Source organism: Vanellus vanellus (genome assembly GCF_965231255.1).
Source record: "Vanellus vanellus genome assembly, chromosome: 9".
Taxonomy (NCBI): Eukaryota; Metazoa; Chordata; class Aves; order Charadriiformes; family Charadriidae; genus Vanellus; species Vanellus vanellus.
This window is the reverse complement of record NC_138914.1, coordinates 11,445,861-11,471,907: the sequence shown is the minus strand read 5'-3', so window position 1 is coordinate 11,471,907 and position 26,047 is coordinate 11,445,861. Positions and strand designations below refer to the sequence as shown.

Genomic DNA, 26,047 nt, shown 5'->3' with positions numbered 1-26,047 from the left:
CAGTCATACCAAACAGATCCCCAGCGTACTGAAATCAACACAGCTACCTTGATTTAATCAAACTAAAGTGGACTATCTGATGTAATATATGAATCCCCAGTGAAACATACTCTGTTGAGTTGTGCATACCTGGACATTAGCAAGTTTCATGGAAATTAGTTCTTTCAGACTCCTCCTTAATTACTCCATGTACTTAATTACTCCATTACTTAATTACTCCATGTACTTATAAAACTTAACTAGACAGAAGCCAGAGTCATGAGAAATGTTGTGGTAAATCCCAGTATGGCTCGGGGAAATTTGTAAGATTGTCTCTAAAAGTTCAGGGAGTAGAATTTGATGTTTTGGCAATAGGTTTCATGATCACTAGATCCTGACAGAGGAAGATACTCAACCTATCCCATCCTGGTTCAGGGCCGGATAGAAACAGCTTGGCATCTTTCAATGAGCTGTGTGACCTTAGAGGTTTCTTTTTATCAAGCCCCTGCTTCCTTTCGCTGCACATTTGGCGACATCACATGCAGTGGGGTAGGAGGCCAGGAAATGGTCTCTGAGTGGAAAAATCTAGCTGCCATTTCTATTAATTCATCCAGCAGAATCACCTTCTCAGAGATTGTTAAAGCAGCTGCATTTTTTTTTCTGATGAATTGGCTTCTATGGGCAGACAGAGAATGTTTTTAATATATCTTCGAAAAAACATTGGGTTTAATAATAACTCGCTGTTTGCAGAGTAGCATGTAAAAAAATACATTCACAGCATGGATCTGGCCAGACTGGTCAGACACTAAAGCTTTCCTTCACACTAGATCTTGGGCTGAAGCAGAGCTCAGTGCGAACCTGCTGGAATGCCAACTCCTGGTGTGATGGCCTTAGTCTGAGGATGCAACCTGGGCTTTAACATCAGCTCTGCTGTGACTGGATGCTTGGGCTCTGCATGTAGTTATGAGCTACCTGAGCCTTCATGAGATCACCAAAAGCCTCTTTTGGGACTTGTTTTTTTTCTCAGGATGCAGTGTTAGCGTATCCATAACATGTGGTAGATTCTGTCTTAAATCAAAGTTGGTTGTTTTCTTAGTAATGCTATATTCTAGTAAGTCTTGTGGTCTGGACTGCTGACCAGACCACACTAGATCATATTGTATCATATCAATATGGTCCCTCCTGGCTTCAAAGTCAGTGAACCTAAGTATATTCAGCTACAAAGCCTCCGTTCAAGTATTTTTAATGCTGAATTTAAAAACAATACCCGATTTGAGGTACTTACTGGGAAAAAAAACAGCACGTGTAGGCTGGCTAGCAATAAGAGAGAATGCTGCCATCCTCTAGCCTTACCTTCACACAGACAGAAAGAAAGGAACGTCAGATAAGAACAGATAGTATTTTTAGAAGGAAGGAAGCTTTGCAATCTCCTAGTCTGCAGCTGCTGCACCAAAACAAGTCATTGGTAGCTTTCAAACCTCACAGTTAATGCGGCCTCTCTACTGAGCTGTTGTTTTGATTATTTACTCTGTTTTTCACTCTCACCCCTTTTTTTCCTCATCGTGTGCAATAAAAACGCCATGCCCTTCATAGCTGTCATGGTTTGGCATGCAGAAAAAGATTGGAAAAGGCACTCACAGAATTAGTTTCTAAGCAATTGTATATGAATGCCCAGTTTCTGCTCTCATCACAGAGACTGGAATGCACTTAGGTTTCTAATTTTTCACTTATTTTCATAGAAAAACTGAGATTCAGATACTTTGCCCATGAAGACCTGACTAGCAGAAATGGGAAATTCTGCTAGTAAGAGCCCAACCTGACCCTGATGGAGAAACACACACAGTCATCTCCCTACAGGGAACGCAGAGGATAATTAAACCTGTAACAGTTCTGCAGGACCATACTCAGGCATGAATACTATACTAGCGCTTTTCGATTACTTGCACTTTTAGCAATACTGAAGAAGCAGGTGCTGAAATTGCACCCTTTTAATTTTACTGAATGAAGGTGGCTACTTTTGAACACCAGATACTGCCATGAAGGTAAACCATCTAGTTCCAATGCCCTAGCTCCTGGCAAAGGCAGCCAGAATCCCTGGGTCAGGAACCTGCCTCACACCACTCAGCTGCAAAGCAGTTATACCTCTGCACAGCATCAGCTTCCCTGCCTTGTTGTGCATTGCCTTGCACCCCCTTGCCACAGCCTGCATTTGGACCTCCACAAAGCCCAGGCAGGTTTAAATGCCTGAGCGTCTCTAGCCGCTGCCTGGGAAGAGGCAATGTGTCTGGCAGCAGCAGGCAGGGGAAACAGCAGTGGCTAGTAGGGAGCTGGAAAGATCCAGGGCACTACAGGGGCCAAAGTCTCTCAAGTGGATCCGGGTGCCAGTAAAGGCTCCTTTACAAATCTGAAGCAGAGATGATGGATGCTATAGGAATCAAGCTTTTACCTGAAAACATTTCAGCATCCAGAGCTCTGGATGGAGACTTTCAAGCAATGTTTTGCACACAAAATATTTGCTGGCTGCTGTTGGGATGATTTTCTAATGCCTGGGGATCTAATACAAATTATCACTGCAGTTTCAGATGGAGGCCATATCCATAGAATTATGATTCTTCACTTCCAAGTCAAAGCTGGGGAAACATTTTGCTGGGCACTCTTAAACAAGTGCCCTATTATGTGCCAGAGCTGGCTACATTTTAATGTAGGTGAAATTACTCCTGTGCCCACGTAATTTATAAACAACTTCAGAGTCAAAACCATTTCTAAGATGAGGAAAAAAGGTCTCAGTTAGGTTTCATAGAGAAAATGGTTTGTTCCAAAGCTTAAATTTATAGCTTCTTCCTCTCTTTAAGTTAAAATTTGGAGACAAGCATTGCAAATTTTAGCTAAAGACATGTAGACGTTGATGTTTTTCATGTCAAGCTGTTGGATCCAATAAAGTGACAGGAGAATCTCATCCTTCATTTTTAAAAATTATGTTTCTGGTTAAGAAACACTATAAAAGTGAGACCAACTGCAGCCAGAAAAGCAGGAAAAAAAAGGCAAGATAAATAAAAAGATACCAAACTTATTGTATGCATAAGGGTCTGATGGCTTTGTCCGGTGAATTGTTCAATTTTGGGCTGACAACATCGTGGAATTCAGCTGAAAATGTGTATGAACTGATGGATGGAAGAAAATACATGCTACGATCTCCTTGCTATACTAAGCACATTCTGCCACTATTGATGGAGTATCTTATAATTCCTAGAAAGCATAGTTTAGGAGTCAAGAAAATGTAATAATTTCAGAAGAGAGTCTTTAAGTCTGTTTGCCTAATTCCTGTGTTGTTGTTCACAGGATTTCTATGAAGGTATCTTGAAAGTGCTTGGAGAAGAAGATGAAAATGAACAGGAAGAAGTTAAACTCAAGCAGGGCTTAAGTGAACTCCCTGAAATTTATGAATTACACCAAGACATCCTGGGAGAACTGGAAGAAAGAGTCCTTAAATGGTAAGTATAGAATGGCATGGTTTGATGGCCTTAACATACTCTCCACAGCAGGTGGGTGAACTCATCAGTGTTCCCCTGACCCCACAAGCAGGGAGGCTGGGATTCCAGCAGAGATGAAAGGAATAGAACCTGAACTACTTTGGCAGATTTTGCATACAGGCAGGAAGGAAGTAAATGTAGAGGCTGTCAGGCTAAGAAACCAAATACTGCTTTTGCACAATACAATGTTTGCACAGTGCATAGCCCATGACTCCAAAATGTCAGTCCGTGTGAGGACAGCCTGCTTCATATGCATTGTCCTCTGATGCCCATTCATAGTCATCACCAAGTGGCTTCACAGTCATGGCCTGAAGGTCAGACACGTGCCATGAGAGGCAGGAACAGTAGACTTCAGAATTGATCCTAAAGAAGCTCATCTGCTTACAGAAATTTACATAGCAACTCCGTAGCTCTCAGATAAGCAACCCCCCCCCCTCGCTCCCAGCACCAAGGCAGGGCTTTGCACAAGCTAGGCTTCCAAGCCAAACAGACACTGTCAGCCTGCTGAGGGACTCCACCTAAGCCAAACATCCTCACAGGGCGAAGTCTTTCCATGAGAGAATAAGACCATGCCTAGGACAGACAAAGCTCCAAAATTCATTCAGTTAAGGAGACCTCTGACTTAAGCCAGGCTGCCAGGCCCTAATCTATCAAACTGCTGGAATAAAAACGTCTAAGAGAAATTACCTCTGCAGACCCAAGCTGACTAAACCTACAGCAGCCAGCGCAGCCCCTGGCCTAGACTGAACTAGTCTGGCTCTGACAGCTTATGATGGACCACACAGCCCCACGCCTCCACCCTGCTGCACTCCAGGAGGCAGAGGTCACTGACAGTGGCTGATCCTATCCCAGCACTGCCACTGAACAGTTAAGGAAGTCAATTAGATCAGGAGAACTTTTCAGTAGCAATCCTAAATGCAGGGCACAGCTCTCCTTGTCAGCCCTGCACTTTCAAGTCAAAGCACACAACAAGAAAAGGCTAAAGGGAACTGTAAATTGGTTTGTGTCCACCAAGGGACTGTTACAAATGGCAGAAAGCTTAAAAAAATTAATCTATGATTTATGATTTATACACTCATAGCACAAACAGAAGTGGTGTTTCCAGCTGGGATCTAAAATGACTTCTTGTGTCCTAAAGAAGTCACAGCCTACTCTAGCAGCATGCTGCCTTTTCCCTAAGACGAAAGAGAGACAACTGGAAATGCCCTAAGATTCTGTGCAGAACTACTCTGTGGCACTGGGGAAAAAAGAGGGCTGTACTGCAAATGCTGCCAACACAACAGAATCACACATGGTGTAGGACTGCGCTCCTACAGGTTCCCAGGTCACTACCACCCTTGAACCTTCCAGTAAGTCCTTCCCTGAGTCTGCACTCCCCCAGATACTCTCTTGCTCTAACATCCCCAGGAACTTATGTTCCTCTCTTAACTATGATTACTCTTTGCAATCTCAGATTTTGTCCTGTTCTGTCCTTGTACATGCTTCATAAATATTGCAATGCTGTGTTATGGGGTGCTGAGACAGATGATGGCGGGGCACTGCTGAGAAGGGGGCAATGAAGGAGACCTGAAGATGCGCCATCACAACTGAAGTCCTCATATTAGTCCCCACAACCAGTGCTCAAAGCACTGCAGCAGCTGGAAGGTCTGTTTAGAGCGGCAGAAACTGTGTCCAGAAAGGAGACATTCTCCCCACTATGGAGACACAGTGCTGCCAGGGCAAAGGCACAGCCGAAGGATCAGCCCCTCATGGTGCCCATTCTACAGCAGCCTGTTTTGTTGTCCAGTATGTCAGTGAAGCACTCCCTCGTTCCTGCCATTTAACCTAGGCTTTAACTGCACAATGTCCTTAGCCACTGTGGGTCTAATACAATGAGAAAAAGTATGGCTCTTCTTTAATTTTTATTTATTTGCCGCTTCTTTTCTTTCTGTGGCCTTAGGGAGGAACACCAGAAAGTTGCTGATGTTTTTCTCTCCAGAAAATCAAGGCTGAATCACCACACAGCATACATTATGCAGTTTGATAGGAATTTGGCTTTGCTAGATGAAACCTGCCTTAAATATTCCCAACTGGCTACCATAATTCAGGAGTTTGAGGTAAGGCTCCCATGGTTTTTTAGCTGCACTAATGCATGGTTGTGCCACAGGGCTTACTCAAAGATATTTTTTCTGCAACTCCACCAGTGTTCACATAGGGTTCACACATCCTGGTGCTAAAACTGAAGTAAAATGTTCACATATGCATGATGTGTTTCTGTTTCTGGGACTGTGTCTGTTGCCCACACATCCCTGTGTGTGCATACAAAATGTGCGTTTGTGAATCTACAGATCTGTGAGTATATTTTGCTGGAATATATGCACATAGTGGAGTAGTTTCTCAGTCACATATTAACTTACTGAGCTCTTTGAGGATGCGTTAGAGTTAGTAACTATTGTTATTACCATCTCTTCATATATTCTCTTCTTTCCCTGCATTTTCCATCCTTTCCTTTGTACTGGGTCTGGCCAGGATGAAGTTAGGATTAACCTGTGTAGGTGCTTAGCTGCTGGCAGCGATCAACCCACACCTTTGCAATTGCACTTCTCTGCATTTTTAAATGCCTGTTAACTGCTTCCTCTGTTTACAGAGGATGTTGTGACAGGCAACACTGAACTGCACAGGAAGAAGCAAACTCCACTGCCCAGACACATACAGGCTTCTGTAACCTCTGGGCCTGTGACCTCTGGCCCTGTAGCAAGAAATATATATTTTCCAGTTGTGTTAACTCAGTCATCTGTGCTGAATAACTGAAAAAACCCCACCAAGATACATGTGACAGAAATTCTATGATTCCTGATTACCTTTTAAAGTATTGGCAGTGTGGCCACTTCACATAATTTCAAAAAGCATAAACCCATATGTGGATGGGAAAGTTCATTCATGCTACACTGACTCTATTGAGCTAAAATGGTTAAAAGGTATGCTGCTTTATTGTGGGTCTAGAACCCCTGTTTCTTATTATCTTTTTCTGGTTAGAGAAATCATATTGCTTACTTGGGTGGCAGAGGGACTGTAAGGATAAATTAGTGAACAGACCTTAAAGGTTGTTTAGAACGCCAGCTCTATGGGGTATGGATTCTATCTTTCTCTGTAGCACGTGTGAAATATTAAGGATAACAATTAATTTCAAAAGACATTTGGAAGTCAGCCTTTACAAACAGATACCTTGCAGTCACCACAATTATTTCCTGTTAACAGCTGAGGGGAGCTCTGATGGCTCACACTGCTCCGAACATGAACTTGGTAAATGGAGGCTTTCTACTGTGAGTCTGCATTCCCTGCATCCTTCCCAAACACATGCCTATACACTTCTGTCTTAACTGTCAACCCTGAGAATTAGCTCTCATTTCTAAGAAAGCAGATGAGACATTTCCTAGGATGAGATCAGTAGGATTTTGCCCTAGAATCGGTGAGTTCTGTGACTTCTTGCCCTCTTGCATGCATGCGCACACATGCAAACAAGGGGGAGGTGTCTCAGTCCTTTCCTATTGCATTTTTTTAAAGCATGACCACTACTAGCTTTCCAGTCTAACACAGAATTTAGGGCCTCATCTTGTTTCTGGCACGTTTGACTTGAGTATGGGGGACTTGGAATGCTCAGCACAAACCTGAATGCACATCTGGTGACAGCAGTCAGCCAGGCAGAGGAGTAGTGCAGCAACATGAAGTATCTCTACTGCCTTGGAAGATGCTGTCTCTTGCCAGCCATCCTTTAAACAAGTTAAGATTCCTGTTCTCCTTTTGTCTCTTCACAAGTGGCAAATACTTCAGAAATGTCGGTCAATGAACACTGAAACGCTGTGAAACTCGACTGGGTTTTGGACTCAGACCTTATAAGGAACGAGCTGGGTTTTATGCCACTCCTCTCGGATCCTGTAAGCTTCTGTTTCTTGGTGCCTCTGGAGATGTGGTGACTTTTGAGGATTGAGTTTTTTGGCCTGCTGTTGTTTTTCCAGCAATGTTGTGACACTTAACAGTTACACAGCAAGTTTCCTATTTTAATTGAGCCCTTATAGAATAGAGTAATTTAGGTTGGAAAAGACCCTTAAGATCATCAAGTCCAACCGTAAACCTAACACTGCCACTAAACCATGTTCCTACATGCCACATCTTTTAAACACCTCCAGGGATGGCGATTCCACCACTTCCCTGGGCAGCCTGTTCCAATGCTTGATAATCCTTCCAGTGAAGAAATTTCTCCTAATATGCAATCTAAACCTTCCCTGGCACAACTTGAAGCCATCTCCTCTCGTCCTATCACTTTTTACTTGGGAGAAGAGACTGATTTCCCCTTGCTATACCCTCCTTTCAGGGAGCTGTAGAGACCCATAAGGTGTCCCCTCAGCCTCCTTTTCTCCAGGCTGAACACCCCCAGTTCCCTCAGCTGCTCCTCAGAAGACTTGTGCTCCAGACCCCTCACCAGCTTTGTTGCTCCTCTCTGGACTCGCTCCAGCACCTCAATGTCCTTCTTGCCATGAGAGGCCCAAAACTGAACACAGCACTCGAGGTGGGGCCTCACCAGTGCTGAGGACAGGGAGACGATCACTGCCCTAGTCCTGCTGGCCACACTGTTCCTGATACAGGCCAGGATGCTGTTGGCCTTCTTGGCCACCTGGGCACACTGCTGACTCGTGTTCAGCCAGCTGTTGACCAACGCCCTCAGGTCCTTCTCCGCCAGGCACCTTTCCAGCCACTCTGCCCCAAGCCTGTAGCATCCATGGGATTGGTGTGACCCAAGTGCAGGGCCCGGCACTTGGCCTTGTTGAACCTCGCACCATTGGCCTTGGCCTATCGATCCAGCCTGTCCAGATCCCTCTGTAGAGCCTTCCTACCCTCCAGCAGATCAACACTCCCACCCAACTTGGTGTCATCTGTGAACTTACTGAGGGTGCACTTGATCCCCTTGTCTGGGTCATTGATAAAGATATTAAAGAGAAACAGCCCCAGCACTCAGCCCTGGGGAACATCACTTGTGACCGGCTGCCGACTGGATTTCACTCCATTCACCAGCACTCTTTGGGCCTGGCCATCCAGCCAGTTTTTTACCCAGTGAAGCGAATGCCCATCCAAGCCATGAGCAGCAAGTTTCTCCAGGAGAATTCTGTGTGAAATGGTGTCAAAGGCTTTACTAAAGTATAGGTAGACAACATCCACAGCCTTTCCCTCTTTCACTAAGTGGGTCACTTTCTCATAAAAGTTATTCAAGCAGGACATGCCTTTCATAAACCCATGCTGACTGGGCCTGATACAAGGCAACATGCAATGGGTCAAATCTAAAGGGTAAAGGTAAAGAGAAAAATGCTACTTCTTTTCCATGTGTGTGTTAAATCAGATGACAACCTCACTTTATTTTCTTGTAAACACTCTCTGGACATTCAGTTCCAACTCAATCACAGGGAGATGCTTTGCTGTATTTTGCTCAATTCTGTGTCTTGAAATAAGATACTAAAAAGTTGCAGGCAGAAGAAACTTTCAGTCCAAAAAAGGAACAACAATGACAAGCTTCATTGGGATCTGATACCTTGATACCTCTGTCTTTAGATGCCACCCTAAAATCCTTATCCAACCTTGACCTTCTAAATGGTATTTGCTTTCCTCCCTTTTCCCCCTGACTCCAAACTATTTGTGAATGGTGCCATAAGAAAGAAGTTGTTTACAGTACTTCTTTATAGTCACAAAGACAATGCCCCCTAGCAAGCTGGGTAACTTGGGAATGGTTCAGTGGAATTTGTGCATGCAACTGGTAGCAAACTTTCATAGTATACATCAGGTGGAGACAACAGTTTGCTGCTGACCTCGCACATCCCTGATTTTTGTGTTTCCTTTCCCTTCCATTGAGGACAGCAGAGCTCTGGTGGCAGCCCTCAGAGTGTGAAACACCAGCTTTTGAAAGTGGTGCAGCGTGTCTTCCAGTATCGTGTACTGCTCACAGGTCAGTAAAATCACTCTCAAAGGTACTCAATGGAAACCTTCCCATGATGTTCTCTGCCTCCGCTGTGTGCCGCATGTTGATGCCAAGATAGCTAAAACATGGCTGAAGCAGTGTAGGTTTTCCTGGGAACTCCAATACGCTTAGTTCAGGAAATATCAGGGAGCCTGGGAATCAGCAGGCACTTCTTCAGCACAACCATGCTGAAAGGTCACAAAGTGTAAAGTTAGGTGCTTTTAGCCATTCCTTCTTGGCTTTTTTCTTCTGTGAATTGGGACAGACAGAGTTAAGCCTCACTGCCAGCAAACAGGTTTGATTTTATTTATAACGAGCAATTATCAGAGACAGTAGATCCCAGCAAGAGGACTGCATCCTGTATGACAGTGGCAAGCGCCATATCCTTCTACTCCATCAACAAAGCAGTTGTACCCAGTATTGCACCCTAATCCCTATGTACACCTAAGTACTAAGTACACCTAAGGCTAGTGATAAATTTAAGTCAAAATCCCAATCCAATTGCGCTGCATTGTAGGAAGCAGAGATCCAAATTTACATTAACAGTACATTTACAGATTTTATGTTTACAGTAACACCTTCCCTTTACATTCAGGACCATATATATCACTCCCACCAGGAGTCTCTCCAAGGGGGGTTGTGTTCCCTGGGGTGGCTCATTCTCTGTAAGCCACAGCAAATCTAGCAAGTCTGAGCCTATGAGGGGAGCAAGCTTTCTGGAGCAGGATGTGGCCCCTAGAAGGAGTTCTGAAGTTTAGGTTTGTAACTAATGAACTGGTTGGGGAAGGAAATGGTGAAATGTAACAATGAATCTCAGTGTTGTCACATAATTTAGTCAGATCAGAACACAAAAGAGCAGGGATCCATAGACATAAAGATGGAGAAATGCTTTGGGAGTATGTATATGTGTGGGTGGAGAGGGTTGCAAGATGAGTTATGCGTGGGACATTAAAAAGGAAGCCATAAACCCTGCTCATACTCAACAGCCGATGAAGGGCACAGCATATTAGAAGGGACTCCTATAAATGCAGCAGAACAAAGTGACCATATGAAATTTTTATTCACAGCACAGATTAGCAGCAGTTTCATCTTGCTCCAGACACTTTGATCAAGGATGCAACTCATTATTCACAGCTGGCTTTGTTTTTTAGTACGAGCAATACAAATGAACACCAGATGCCAATAGTAGGACTTTTTTTCTGTCTGACTTGCTTCCCTCTCTGGGTGTGTCTACATTAAGGGCAACTTTCCAGACTTGTGGGTTGCAGTACTTAGTAGTCGTCTCCCATGATCCTTAGAATGTTTTTAGTGCACACGCACAAATACTGCATCTAAGAAAAAGGACTTGGCATGTCCCTGCCAGAAATACCCCCACTATTGGATTCCAGGATTCCATCTATGCTTGAAGCAACTTGAGCTCCTCCTTGTCCCAGGTACTGGCACTAGCTGGAAAATGAAAACTTTTATATATAGTGAGATAGGGTCTGCTGGATTAAGGTATTCCAGAAAATAGGTTTACTGCTCCAGTTCTTCACCTCAAGAAACCAAGCCCCTGTTTGCCTGCTAGGACAGGGTGGGTCTGAAACAGTGCAGTCCTTCAGATTCTTTAGACAGCCTAAAAAAAAAAAATTAAAATATGCAGGTGTACTTGTGTGTTCATAACTGGCTGTTGCTACTAGATAAGGAAGGGTATTTTATGAGGATATTGGTTGCCAATTACTGCACTACAGCCAAAAGGAGTTGCCCACTCAGTTAAATGTCCATAGCCAAGGACAGAGCTTGCAGCTGTGAAAAGGAACGCTAAATATTGTCTGATAAATAACACTGCACAACCCCTTCCTGCTTGACTGAGCACAAACAGATGCTTTCCTGAATGCATGTAAAAGCCAGGTAGATTTCAGGATGCCAGGAAGGGCACAGCACTGGAAAGAGACATGGATGTGGATAGGACATTCAAGGGAACGGATATCCACGCACAGCACCATTCTCAGCACAGAGGCTTAGTTCTTGGATGCCGAATTTAGGAGCCTGCATTCATCAGAAAGATAAGAATGAAGTATTTCAGGATTAGGCTTTTAAAATGGTGGCACTCATATACTACAGTCATTAAAATGATAAAGACCCAGACAAAGAACAAACAGATGATCCAAGGCAAGTAGTCCAAATAAAACTGGCAGATTATAGGTTTGTGTATAATGAAAACATAATTCCTGTAAATGTAAGTCATATTGTGTGTATTTTACAGAACCTGTTTTCAGAATGTGATTGAGTTCAGTAGTAATCATTGAACTCTGCATGTACAGAACCAGAGTCTCTTCCTGTGTCTGTAAAATTCATATAATTCATTTACTGTAAATATAGAAAGTCCATCATTACAGCCAACGCCATTCATTCAGATGGGACAATAGAATTAATTCAAAGAACAATTATTTTTAAAGTGGTGCTACTCAGCAATTCTATTGGCTGAGAAACAAGGAAATATTTTTGTCACTCTGTTTATTTGTTTATACCTGCCAAGTTATGTGATGAGTCCAAATCTGTATCAATGCTCTTGCATTGATTCTCAAAGCAAAACACAGTCAAAGATGAGTTTTGCTTTGGAAAGAGGCTATATACACATAATTATTTGGGAATAAAATAATATGGGACATTACTGTGGATGCCCCATCACTGGCAGTGTTCAAGGTCAGGTTGGACAGGTTTTTGAGCAACCTGGTCTAGTGGAAGATGTCCCTGCTTATTGCAAGGGGGTTGGAACTAGATGAGCTTTAAGGTCCCTTCCAACCCAAACCATTCTATGATTCTATGATTAGGATGTTTTAGCTAATAACACTACAAATTATGTGTATCTGTATTCTGATTATTGGATGTCTGTGCTTGTTTGATTGTTTTCTACAGATTACTTGAATAATCTTTGCCCTGATTCTACAGAGTATGAAGCCACACAAGGTAAAATGAAATGGGTAGAACAAAAATTCTGCTTTGCTAACTCTGCTTCTAAGGAGGTACAGGGTCTATACTGGTAGTGTATGGAAGAGTATATTTTCAAGATTTTGTGTTAATAGGTTAGATATAAGATGTATAAGAACTGATTACTAATATACACAAATGATTTAGAGCAAGAACCCTTTCTTTTTTTCATTGAAACATGTGGACTTCCTATAGTTTCAACATGATGAACTTACAGAAGAAGAAATTACCATCTATACAAGCATGCTGCGGTATTGTAGTTCTGCCCTAGTCGTCAAGGAAATATTAGTCCTCTTTGCCTCTGTCCATATTTGGCCCAGTCATTGTAAAGTCAATTGGGATGGCTCCACCTGCTTTTTTGTATACCATTAGCTATGGTATGCCTGCTGTGCTCTGTGAACTTTGGAGAAACCCAGGGGGTCTGAATCGTATATCTGTATGCTGGATTCCTTAAGCTTAAGTGAACTTGAAAGACATTGCATAAAAATCAGTTTTGCACAATCAAGAACAAATCCAGATGTTCAGCTGCTAACACCATGCTTTCCAACACATCAGATGGATAAAGCAGAAGTCTCTTACTCCCACTGAAGTCAAAGCAGGGTTTCACTATGGCCTCAGTGGGAGCAGCTTCCAGGCTGGAGTAAGGAGAAATAACTTTGTATTAATGAAACCAGTTCACCTCTCTGTTACACTGAGTGTAAATCCAAACCAACTCATAGCAATAAGGTCTGACTGAAGGTCAGTCTGTTCTGAACAAGAGTAGAGTCTTATGCAAGATTTAGGACCCTAGTCACTGACAGTCTATACCAGTAATTTAAACAAGGCCAGGGCAGACACTCAAGCCCTGTGGCCACAATTGCCTCTCTTGGTTGTGGTTAGCACATACTTGTCACATTTCTGGCAAGCAATGGCTAGCATGCTCCCAGTTGATGCCCAGAAACAAATCCCCGTTCCACAGAGGAAAAGATTTGGGATAAGGACCTGAGCCATGTTATGCCACTGCTCTCAGGGCCAGCAAACGTGCCCTAGCCCAGGTTATTTGCCAGCAGAGAATCCAGGTGTTAATTCATGTCACCACTTCATACACACTTATGTCAGAAAGGGATGACCTGTCCTCTCCCTTGGCAGTAAGGGGCAACAGATCACCTTAGATTGCCATGCTTATGGATGGCTAAAGCTGGGTTACATTAATCTCCCTTACCACAAGCTCCAATAGTAAAAAATCTGCATCTAGAAAACATCACAAAAAGATTTTGTGCCATGCTAAGTGCTTAAAAGTGACCTCATGAGCTCTCTTGGTCAGCACAAGTATGATGCAGAGTTTCACACAAGAGAATAGTGAAGGGAAGGGGAACTGACAGCACTGTCCTGTGTCTTAAATTTGTTGGGCAGTTGCATTCTGAAGGTGCCAAAGAAGTTAGAGGAGATGCTGCTGCTGGGGGTGTTGTTTACTTTTTTTAAAGATGTCCTTGCAAACAGAAGAGATTTGGGCTATTTTCCAACTCTTTTATGTGATTTATGGTGTTTGTTTTGCTTCATCCCTCAGCTGCCTTATTCATTGTTTCTGAAATCACGGACCGAGCCAATGACAGCATGCTCCAAGCGGTGAGTCCTACCATGACACATGCTCTCCTGATAGGCCATGTCTGTTCTGCACATCTGCTGAAGTGAATGCATATCTCTGCTAAATTCTGATGCATCGTCCAGGGTAAGACTCAAGGGTTTATCCAGATCTGGTTTACAGTACTGCAGATATGGAGCAGGTCTCATGCCCTTTAGTGCAGTTGTGCAAGATGTAAGTCACCGTAGCAAGCAGCACAATTTTTTTTTCCCCTCTTCGGGTTGCTGAAATGGTATGTGGAGCAATGAAATGAGAGATGGGAATTTTCATGGTTCTATTTCTAGCCTGGGATGTTTTTAGATACGAAATGTTGAAGACATCACCAATGTACTGTCAAAGATACATAATTTTTCCACAATTCCAGAATCCCATTTTACTTCAGAAGAATAGGTCATGGTTTATAGTATTGCAAATGATCACACAACCAAATAGACTGGCCAAGACTTTCATAGGTTAGAGCTCATGTCTGAATTCAGACTTAGGTATCTAAATAAGTTACATAGTTTTCCAAAGTAATGAATGGTTTCTGTAAGCTCAGTGTGATTCATTAATATTGCTTACATGATATTAGAATGCTAATTTACTGGCAAAGATAGCCTGCTTGTAGCTTGTTTCCAAGGATCTAGGTCTGATTTTTGTCTAAGATGATAGGAGTTTTCTATTGACATAGTAAGAAGCAGTGTTGGAAGGCATAGGAGGCAGCAGAGAGGCTGTCAGATACAGGATCCAGCAGGTTCCAGAGGAATTCAACTTGGTGGACCTTTTAATAACTAAAGACAGTGCCTTTCTTTTTGTCATACTAGCCATCCACACCTGCAGCTAAATTCTCTTCTGAGGTCCACGTTTACTTTAGCTGCACAGACCTAGCATTCAGTTCAAGTAGTTAGAAAGAAGTACCTACAGGCTTCACAGTCTAATGAAATGTTGCTCAGTAAGTCCGTAGTTTTCGGAGTCATTCTGTAGAGCAGCCAGATTACATTTTTTATGATAAAACTTTAGGCTTTTTAGACCTAGAAAATAGTCATAACACAGGCCAAACTTTAAAAAAACACCATTTTTAAGCACTTCTTTTCCAGGCATTTAGATTATCGAGGAGGATGCGCAGTTGCTGAGGAAGATCTTGACTGTTATGTGGTTTGTGTTCAACAGTGTGTATGTTAGAGAACAAAGCACCTCATTGCAGGCGTCCTGCATTTCATCCAATAGTGAGTGGTTACACTGAAGTGTTTCTTTCTCAAAAGGTGTCTCATCTTAAGTTTTTTATCACTGCGTTGGGTCGCAGGGATTTCAAGTGACTGGGAATGTATCATATCTTTTGGGAAGCTTTCACATTTTATTTCTCATTTGAACATTGCTAAATTTAACATCCTGCACTGGGATTTTGCTGTGCCTTTGCTAAATTAAAGATCTCTTTGGCATTGCAAACATCCTTCCCTATGGTTAATTACAGATGGCATTCAATTCACTTCTTTATTATTTCATTTACTGAGCAGAGAGAGGGTTGTTAATAATCATTCAGGCACCGAAATATGAAATTCAAGAGACAAAGAGAGAAAAAAACCTGGGCATCAATGCAGACAAAGGGAAGAAATGAAATGTCAACTGTTCTTAGAAAGAGCTTGTTTTCAGGGGGAATTTTAAGGTTGAAGGAATGAATGCACAGGAATTGTTAAGGGAAGACACATGCTGGAGGCCACTACAGCTAGCACCAGCACTGCTGAGTCAGCATATTCCCTTTAACGCCTTTGCCCTCTGGCTGCAGGGGAATGGAAACACTGGGTGAAGCAGTGAATTCAGACTGTGTGACATGGTAAAAACACAGTAGATCAACTAGATAAAGGATGTTTTTTTTGCAGCAGCTTGGGAGGTAAGAATGAGAGTCTCAAAGCCCAAGGTGCATCTTTTAAAACTGAAGCTTTCGTGCTTTGTTCAGAAAAGTGGAAGCATCTGCTTGCAGCAAATGAACCCAGAGCCAAGAATGTTGACTTTTGCTCACATCTGGAAATCTCTGCTGCTCAGGTTTAAAAGCCATGTCTCTGATATGTGTGCCAAGGTCATAAATGGAGCCCGTGTGTTCATGGGCTGTTTCAGAGCACCAAGTTCAGTGATGATCTCCTCATGGCTAGCGACAGACAAAACCCAAGCCTTCTAATATTTGTATTAGAAATAAGTTGTAGTTAGAGCTACTTACTATTTCCTGAATAGAGAAACCTGTCCTCATGGATCTGCCTCCTTCCCCATCTGACAGCTAGAAATTGAGACTGAGTCTCTGAACCTGCTTCTCCTGAAGCCAGTGACAAAATTATCACAGATCATCATGAAGTCCAGCTAGTAATTTTCTGATTTTGTGCAGAGATGATCTCAAAACATGACGACAGATGAAGATTTTGAGTATTCTGTAGTGCAAGGTTTTTAAGGTCAAAACTCAGAATTCAGATCTGCATTTTCACTCAATGCAAACTTTAAAAAGCTTGGACTGATTGATTCAGTTTAAGTTCATTTCTGCTTTTCTGCTTCAAGCTTCTCCACACCCAATCCCATCCCAGCACATCTACCCTGGAGAGCAGCGCAAAGTAATTACTACTGTTCCAGCCAAGTCAGCCTCAACAAAGACATGACTGAAGTGCCTCTATGCAAATGCACGTAGCATGGGGAACAAACAGGAGGAGCTAGAGATGTGTGCACGCCTCCAAGGCTATGATCTCATTGGCATTGTAGAAACTTGGTGGGATGGCTCCTACAACTGGAGTGTTGCCATGGAAGGCTACAGGCTCTTCAGGAGAGACAGGCAAGGGAAACGAGGAGGCGGTGTTGCCTCATATGTTAACAAGCAGCTGCAATGCATGGAGCTCAGCCTAGGGATGGATAAAGAGCCGAGAGCCTATGGGTCAGGATTAAAGGGAAATCAGGAGCAGGGGACATTACACTGGGAGTCTGCTACAGGCCACCCAACCAAGAAGACCAAGTGGATGAAGCCCTCTATAGACACATAGGGGCGGCATCACGTTCACAGACCCTGGTTCTCATGGGTGACTTCAACCACCCCGACATCTGTTGGAAGGGTAACACAGCCAGGCATAGGCGATTCAGGAGGTTCTTGGATTGCATTGAGGACAACTTCCTTCTCCAAGTGGTTGAGGAGCCAACGAGGAGAGGAGCTATGCTGGACCTTGTTCTTACCAACAAGGAGGGTCTGGTAAACAGTGTCAAATTCAAGGGTAGCCTGGGCTGTAGTGACCATGAAACGGTCGAGTTTGAGATCTTTGAGGCAGCGAGGAAGGTGTGCAGCAGGCTGACAACCCTTGACTTTGGGACAGCTGACTTTGGCCTCTTGAAGAATCTGATTGGTATGGTGCCATGGGATGAAGCGCTGGAGGGAAGAGGGGCCCAAGAAAGTTGGTTAATATTCAAGTACCACCTCCTCCAAGCTCAGGAGCGATGCATCCCTACAAAGAGGAAGGCAGGCAGAAAAGCCAGGAGGCCTGCATGGATGAATAAGGACCTCCTGGACATGACCAAAAGGAAAAAGGAGGCCTATAGGGAGTGGAAACAGGGGCGGGTAGCCTGGGAGGAATACAGAGGAATCGTTCGAGTAGCCAGGGATCAGGTTAGACAAGCTAAAGCCCAGATAGAACTAAATCTGGCCAGGGACATCAAGACAAACAAAAAATCCTTCTTTAAGTATGTCAGCGAGAAAAGAAAGATTAAAGAAAATGTGGGCCCTCTCCAGAAGGAAACGCAAGAACTTGTTACCCAGGACAGAGACAGAGCTGAGGTACTCAATGACTTTTTTGCCTCAGTCTTCACTGGCAAGGACTGCAGCCACACTGCCCATGACACAGAATGCAAAGGCGAGGATTGGGAAAATGGAGAACCGCCCACTGTAGGTGAAGATCAAGTGCAAGGCCACCTGAGGAACCTGAAGGTGCACAAGTCCATGGGACCTGATGACATACATCCATGGGTCCTGAGGGAACTGGCAGATGAAGTCACTAAGCCACTAGACATCATATTTGAGAAGTCATGGCGGTCTGGCGAGGTTCCTGCTGACTGGAAAAGGGGAGACATAACCTCTATTTTCAAAAAGGGAAATAAGGAAGACCCAGGGAACTATAGGCCAGTCAGTCTCACCTCTGTGCCTGGCAAGATCATGGAGCAGATCCTCCTGGAAACAAGGAGGTGATTGGTGACAGCCAGCATGGTTTCACCAAGGGCAAGTCATGCCTGACAAATTTGGTGGCCTTCTACAGAGAGGTTACAGCAGCAGTGGATAAGGGAAGATCAACTGATGTCACCTACTTGGACTTGTGCAAAGCATTTGACACTGTCCCACATGATATCCTGGTCTCTAAATTGAAGAGACATGGATTCGACAAATGGACCACTCAGTGGATAAAGAACTGGCTGGACGGTCACACTCAAAGAGTTGCGGTCAACGGCTCAATGTCCAAGTGGAGAGCAGTGATGAGTGGCGTTCCTCAGGGGTCGGTACTGGGACCTGTACTGTTCAACATCTTTGTCGGTGACATGGACAGTGGAGTCGAGTGCACCCTTAGCAAGTTTGCCGATGATACCAAGCTGTTTGGTGAAGTAGACATGCTGGAGGGGAGGGATGCCATCCAGAGGGACCTGGACAGGCTGGAGAGGTGGGCCAACCTCATGCAGTTCAACAAGGCCAAGTGCAAGGTCTTACATCTGGGTCAGGGCAATCCCAAGCACAAATACAGGCTCAGCGGGGAATAGCTGGAGAGCAGCCCTGAGGAGAAGGACCTGGGGGAGCTGATTGACAAGAAGCTCAACATGAGCCAGCAATGTGCGATCGCAGTCCAGAAGGCCAACCATATCCTGGGCTGCATCGGAAGAAGTGTAGCCAGCAGGTCAAAGGAGATGATTCTGCCCCTCTACTCCCCACTCGTGAGACCCCACATGGAGTACTGCATCCAGCTCTGGAGTCCCCAGCATAAGAAGGACATGGACCTGCTAGAGCATGTCCAGAGGAGAGCCACAAGGATGATCCGAGGGCTGGAGCACCTCTCCTATGAGGAGAGGCTGAAGGAGTTGGGGCTGTTCAGCTTGGAGAAGAGAAGGCTCCAAGGAGATCTTATTGCAGCCTTCCAGGACCTAAAGGGGGCCTACAGGAGAGCTGGGGAAGGACTTTTTACTAGGGCATGTAGTGATAGGACAAGGGGGAATGGCTTTAAACTGGAAGAGGGCAGGTTTAGATTAAACATTAGGAAGAAATTTTTCACCTTAAGGGTGGTAAGGCACTAGAACAGGTTGCCCAGAGAGGTTGTTGAGGCCCCATCCCTGGAGGTGTTCAAGGCCAGGCTGGATGTGGTCTTGGGCAACCTGGTCTAGTGGGAGGTGTCCCTGCCTATGGCAGGGGGGTTGGAACTTGATGATCTTCAAGGTCCTTTCCAACCTAAACCATTCTATGATTCTATGATTCTATACTGTCTGAGTTTTACAGATGTCACAGACTGTATAACAATTAATATTAACAATATCTGTTTAGGAACAATTTCATCGCAAATTCCACATAGATTTTTACACTTCATTTTTTATCATATCATCAGACCACATCTGCTCTTTTTCAAAACTATGGCCTGGAAGAGATGAAACAAAATTTCCTTCTTTCCCATCTGGGTGAATGCTGTGGGGTTTGTGAAGGCACAGGTTCATGAGAATCAAATTCAATATTCTGCTAAATCAGAGGTTGTACTTCTGAATTAATATCCCATTCACAAAAGCCACAACGACAGTTCTTTTCTTTCTCTCAGATTTAAAAAAATGCAAAGAATTTAAGAAGTTACTCTAATTACAGAGCAAAACGAACAATGCCACTTAAGATAGAGCGTTAATAACTTGTCATGTACCTGGTTGAAGTTCTAAGCAGTAATTTAGACTTGGCATGTATCTGGAATGAAGAAGATTGCTTCTGCCACTTATCAAGTCATCAAACTACACTCCAAAAATCTGACAGTAGCATTGAATTATGATCTGCATTTTCTGCAGAATATCAGTGATTCATTATTAGCTTTTTTTTTGTTGTATGACAATAACACTCTAGCAGTTTTACCCTGGGAACTATTAACCCAGGATTTTCAGACACATTATGGTATTAACAGTCTCCACAGCATTTTAATCAAGTAGAAAAATATTATTCTCAATTTATAGATGTGCAAACAGAGGCATAAGGCATACCATCACTGAACCGCATTAAGTCTATCTGTAACTTTAGGAGACATGCACTACTTGAACTAAGCAGGGTTTGTATTGCTCTCTGAACTTCTACAATCTGTTAGAGGCCCTGAGATGCTAAGAGCTATAAATCATTGTTGCTATTAACAGCTGGTAGAATTCCTTGGGGAGGCGTTCCTCCTGCATAGACATAATGATAATATGATGGAAGCTGCAGTTCACTGCTAAAATGGACAGAGAAGGATTTCAGCCACCCACATCTGCAGTTCTAGTTGGGTGGAGCCTTGTTTTCATTTTTTAATTGTAGCTTGTGAAGGATATTTGAAAGGAGAATGAGGATAGTTTTAAGGAGAATTAAGAAAACTATATAAACAGGGAATTTTAGGGGAACTGTAGGGAAACTATACCCCCCTCAGCCACCCACATTCACAGATAAATCACTGTCCTTCACATGTGATGGCTGTTTGACTTCCTACAGGAAATGAGTTTGGTACATCTCTGTCCATTTCCTGGTGAACACGTGTCCATATTGCAAACGTCAGCATTACAGCAGGCGCCTCTGCCAGCAGTCCTAAGAAAAGCTGAGGTGTATCTGAGCTACAGCAACTTCCCCCCTCACTCACGTAGAAACCCGAACGAGTAGCACTAACATTGGCCATGAGCGTGCTCACAGGAGGGCACTGCCTTTTCTGCAGATGAAGAACGGGTTTCCATTGCAGAAGCTGTCAATTTGACAAGTTTTGGTAGGGCTAAAATACCCTTTAGTGATGGGAAAGTCCTTTGCAAATATTTTTTGCAAGTTTCAGCAGTCCCACGTTCCCTGGTATTTCCTGTGCTATTAGTTTATACATTCTGTTTCCATTTTTCTGGCCTATAGTATTTTAGAAGTGACCTGAAAAACTCCATTTGTTACTTCCTGCATTGCAAAAGAGATACTTGACAGCTGAAATTCTGGAAAATGTGTCAACTGCCGGTTATATTTCATGGTCACAATGCAGCCCTGTGCTGGTCAAGGCTTGTAGGTGTTTCCATATGTCTGATATGTGGTTACTGATTAAGAATTAAACTTAGTATCATGCTAAACAAGTGTAATATTTCACCAGGGCAGTAACATACGGAGATATTTCAGGCTTATCTCAAAAAGCAAGCTGAGATAGGTACATTAATTATGTTAGCTGAAATCGGGGGTAAATTAGCCTTGACAGACCATCATGTTGACATGGATATGCTCCTTCTGGTATCTGTTATAGCTTTCTTAATTAGCTGATTCTGTAGACAGCACTGATTTGTATCAGGCAGATACACTGTACGATCTAATCGAGTCTAACTAAGCCCACGGGTATCTTAATGCCAGTCAATGGAGCATAGGAAAACAGACCATAATCTGTCATAGCAGAAAACTGTAGTCAAAGGCTGCCAGGTCATGAAGCTATATCAAATAGGGTCCTTAGTCTGTAGTTTATCTGGGTGTCTAACTGAGGATTTAGGATACAATGGCTAACTTAGACAAGAGATTCCTAATTTTTAGACATACTCTAGTGATGACTCATTGCTGCTGTGCAGCCCATTTTACTGTTCTGATCAGATAAAACCACAGCTGAATCCTATGTACGAGCCTCGGTTTTAGCAGCCTCACCTGTTAAATGAAAGGAGATTTGAAAAGGCTCTAACAATATTGCAAAGGTACAGACATCCCTTCTTCCTCCTGAAGAAGGAGAGCACAGGCTTAGCTAGATTAATCTTATTTACCATCTTCATAGATAAGTTCATGCCACATGCCAGTGCCCACTGACTGTCTGCGCTTTAAGGCCAGGCACGCAGTTAATAGTACCAGAGTTTGATAATGAACTTCCTGATCTTTGCAAAGCATCAAAAGGGAGATGCAGCTTCATTGCCTGCTTACTAGTTAACCTTCTAAATCCCCTATTGCAAAGCCATTAATCCATTATCACAAAATATAAATGTCCAGGTAATCCTAGCAACAGTCTTACAGTATCAAAGCATGCTTTGGCTTATCCATGGCATGCTGCTAATGCACAGGCCTTTGGAGCAGATACTGTACTTTGTCTCTGCTTCCAGTTAATTAGTTCACATAGCAAGAAAGTCAGCAAAGAGGCCAATGTATAAATAACATATGGAGTTAGCAGGCTCTTTTGAAGGTAACCCGAGGTATCAGAGGTAACGGGAGTATAGAAGGCCACAGCAGATGTGAATGCAGGTGATGAGGTTTTGTAAAACCTTAAAGGCTGGAAGAAGACTTTCTGGGCATAAAATCCCTGGGCTCAGTTCTCTCTGAAACCTAATTCTGAAATACCACATTTAGAGAAATAAAATGGTGAGGAGGGCCGATGGACGGTTTGCCTGCTTGTTTAAAGAACTGTCACCATGCAGTGTCGTAAATGCTGTTTCTCTCCCCCAGGAAAACTTGCAGAAGCTGGTGCACATTGAGCACAGTGTGAGAGGGCAGAGTGGCCTCCTCCAGCCAGGAAGGGTGAGTGCTGCAGGCAGACCTATGCTGATAAGGGCATTGTTTCCAGCCAGCTATATCTCTGATTGTGTGGATGGCCAGATTTCAGACACCTACAGGTGTTGTTTACTGAGCTACTGTGATAAGAGTTGGAGCACTGGTTTGTGTAAAAAGCCATCACTCTGGCAGTGTGCAAAGAGATGTGCTGAGAGCCTCAGGCTGGGAAAGACATGCATTGCCCCTGCTTTTACGCAGAGCAGCCATTAGACTTTTCACTCCAGCTGTCCTCAGCCACCCCATGTGTACTGTTTTAATGGAGCTGCTGTTTTCCTCCCTATATACTCCTGTTGAAAGGCTGCAAAACTAGCAGGAATCACTTGCAGCCTGGAAAGGTTCAGAGTTTTATTTGGCTGAGTAAGAACCTTAAATCACGGGAAATTGTTTTCAAATTGTTATTCTCACCATTCCCCAGTGGTGCTTTTAATGCAAGATATCATTTTGAAGCAACACACGGACAGAAATATGGGACCGTGTATAGCTCTGTCTTGCCATCCACATCAAATGCAAATTTCTTCTCTTGGATTTGAAACCTGTCCAGTTTCCTCAGCTCCAACCTACCTCTACACTTCAAAAGAGTTCTTTCTTGAGTTCTGTGACTCTCCATCTCCTGTCAGTCCACCAATATCTTTAGCAAAACTCACAAAGCAATTTTCAAGGCATATAAACTTGTAGCGTAAGAATCCTCATCAGCCAAATACTGCAGTCAACCTCTATTTTGTCTCTAACATCAGTATTCTCACTTGCCCTTGACAGGTAACACTTTAACAAATTCTGCAAAGCCCAGCATACAGAATTTGCATGATTGGTCTCTTTGATTATAAATTGTTCTAGAGTGGAAAACTACACCAGATTCTGTTCTCCATCCAAAAAGAGTAGATGACTGTTAATCCACTGATGTAGTTCAGTTATTCTAGACCTTTTCAAATGTTAACTGCAGTCAAGTTATAGTATGCTGGTTTAGCTGCTTACATACATAGTCTTTTACTTATATACATAGTAACAATATGGACCGACCAAGTATTATGTTTGCAAACATGTACCTATTATGTATGCAGGCATAGTTATTTGGATGTAGCGTGCTGAAACCCGAGGTTTCAGCTTTTCTTTTTGGTCTGTCTATTTTAGAGGATTTTTGAAGACAAGAGTTCTTTTCTGAAGCCCATTATGTGTTAGCTTTGTAATCTGTGATGGTCACCTCTGAGCACAGTCCATGGTGCAGAAGCAGTGAGCTGAGGACAAGTGGGTTTCCGACCCTGTTGGTTCTGATACAAATGCAAGCCATGAAGAGCAGCAGGGCTAACCCAGGCAAAGACTAAGCCAGATCATAAGGAGCAAGGGTAGAAGCAAGTGCTGAGGTATCTATCTCTTCCCATACTGATGAAAGCAGTTAGAATAGCTCTTTCTCCAGGAGGAATATTCTCTTTTCTCAATAAGATTCAGAATGTGAAGCCTCAGCCTTATAATCCGCTGTTTTCTCCTTCAGATCTTTGTTAAAGAGGGAACGCTGATGAAGGTCTCTGGCAAAAATAGGCACCCTCGGCATTTGTTCTTGGTAAGATTTCTTTTATATTTTTACTGTCTCTCTCGTAGCTTATCCTCCACTTATGCAGCCCTGAACCCTGGCAGAAATTTTCAAGCTGCAAGTCATTTAACCATCAGCAGTGATGTGGTGAGTCAGTTTCTGTTGCTAACAGGACTGTAGGTAGCCCTTTTCACACGTGTCCCATTGGCCCTGCTTACAGGAACGCGGGCTGTGCAGCTCTCCATTTGTGCCACAGCAACGTACAGCCTTGACTAGGCCATAATTTTGCAAAGGAGTGCAAGTTTCCAAGGTGATCAGGAGGATGGGAGCTCCTAAATACTTTCAGCAATTAAGCTTCACACTTGAAAGTCCAACCCTAAGGCCTTAGGAGATCTGATTAGAAGCAACAGAGCACACCCTACTGCTAAAGTTTATGAAAGCTTTCTTTGGACTTGCTTGGGAGAAATTTGTATCCTTGAAGCTCAAGGACTGGGTTTTAGTTTCTGCCGTCCACATCTGTGTAAATTACCTGAAAACTGTGTGCATTGCCTCAGTATAGTCCCTCTGAACACACACCTCAGCTTCCTGTTGATCAGAGCAACAGTTTTCAATGACAGTTTGCAAAATTCTTCTAAGCTACGTTTCATCAGTTAGCTGGAATATCCTTCACAAGGATCCACAACCCTACTGCAAAAATTACAAGTATTTGCAAATCAAAACAGATGAAAAACCACTGTTTTGGAGATAGGCTATTGACACTCATGCTTTCTGCTTTGCATTACACACTACATTGAGCACTTAGAGAGTGTCTGAGACTCCAGGCTTCTGAGTTCTGTTCTTAACTTTTCAGGTACCTTATTGTGTAACCACAGGTGTTTTTATGCATTTATTGGTATGAAGGGGAAAATAATACTTCCCTGTGTCGTATGCGTTTGTTACCTGCTTACCTGTTAATGTTTGAAGAATTCTTTAGAGCTCCTTCCCAGAAAAAAGCCATAAAGAACTGAGCATTACTGCTGCTATTAACATTAAAGTACTGTTTGCAGAATTTATTTTAAAATAAATGGCTTATATGCCTGGAATACATATTTGCTGTGGCCTCTGTAAGTGCTGATAGCTTTTCACCCTGGGACCATTGTGAGGAGAAGAGATGGCTTATTACAGAAGTCATACATTTTGCCATTATTTCTTCTTATTTCTCCCTCTTATTAATATTTCCTATTTGTGCATGAGTGGATGCACAAGCTTCTTTGCCTCCTCGATCTGCCTCTTGCAGTCAGAATAAAAGATCAGATGGGACAGGACACAGTGCTGGCTCTACACTTTACTGATGGCTTCATTGGTTTCCATGAAAATTCAGACTTTCTTGTACTGAAACTGATGGATTTCACCTAAATCTTCAAATACGAGATTGCTGCAGTGCTGTTTTACTGAGTCGGCATCAATGAACTGTAGCAATGGCAAAAAATGTCAAAATCATGACTTTGTTGCAGCGAAAGGAAAACGGCCATGCCAGAATCTCCAGGAGCTGGTCTTAAGAAACAGTGTTCTCAGCAGTAGTGACTCTGAAGCCTACTGATGACCGCTTCATAACAGATGATACTTGCTTCCTTACTGATCTCTCTTCTGAAACACTCACGATCTCTCTTCTGAAACACTCACCTTTGCTAGTATTACAAAAACATTTTGAAGTTGTGGCTAAAGCTGGGACCAA

The 26,047-nt window shown here is 43.2% G+C and overlaps 1 protein-coding gene across 2 annotated transcripts in view; it reads left to right on the top strand.

Annotated features, from left to right (window-relative positions):
• The window catches only part of FGD5 (FYVE, RhoGEF and PH domain containing 5), a 116,240-nt gene that overhangs the window by 66,280 nt on the left and 23,913 nt on the right, over positions 1-26,047 (top strand). For both annotated transcript variants that reach the window (XM_082487524.1, XM_082487523.1), the window contains exons 6-12: positions 3,319-3,470; positions 5,449-5,605; positions 9,393-9,480; positions 12,391-12,441; positions 14,009-14,067; positions 22,704-22,775; positions 24,295-24,363. In XM_082487524.1, coding sequence (XP_082343650.1) covers positions 3,319-3,470; positions 5,449-5,605; positions 9,393-9,480; positions 12,391-12,441; positions 14,009-14,067; positions 22,704-22,775; positions 24,295-24,363 — 648 coding nt within the window. The remainder of the gene's footprint in view (positions 1-3,318; positions 3,471-5,448; positions 5,606-9,392; positions 9,481-12,390; positions 12,442-14,008; positions 14,068-22,703; positions 22,776-24,294; positions 24,364-26,047) is intronic.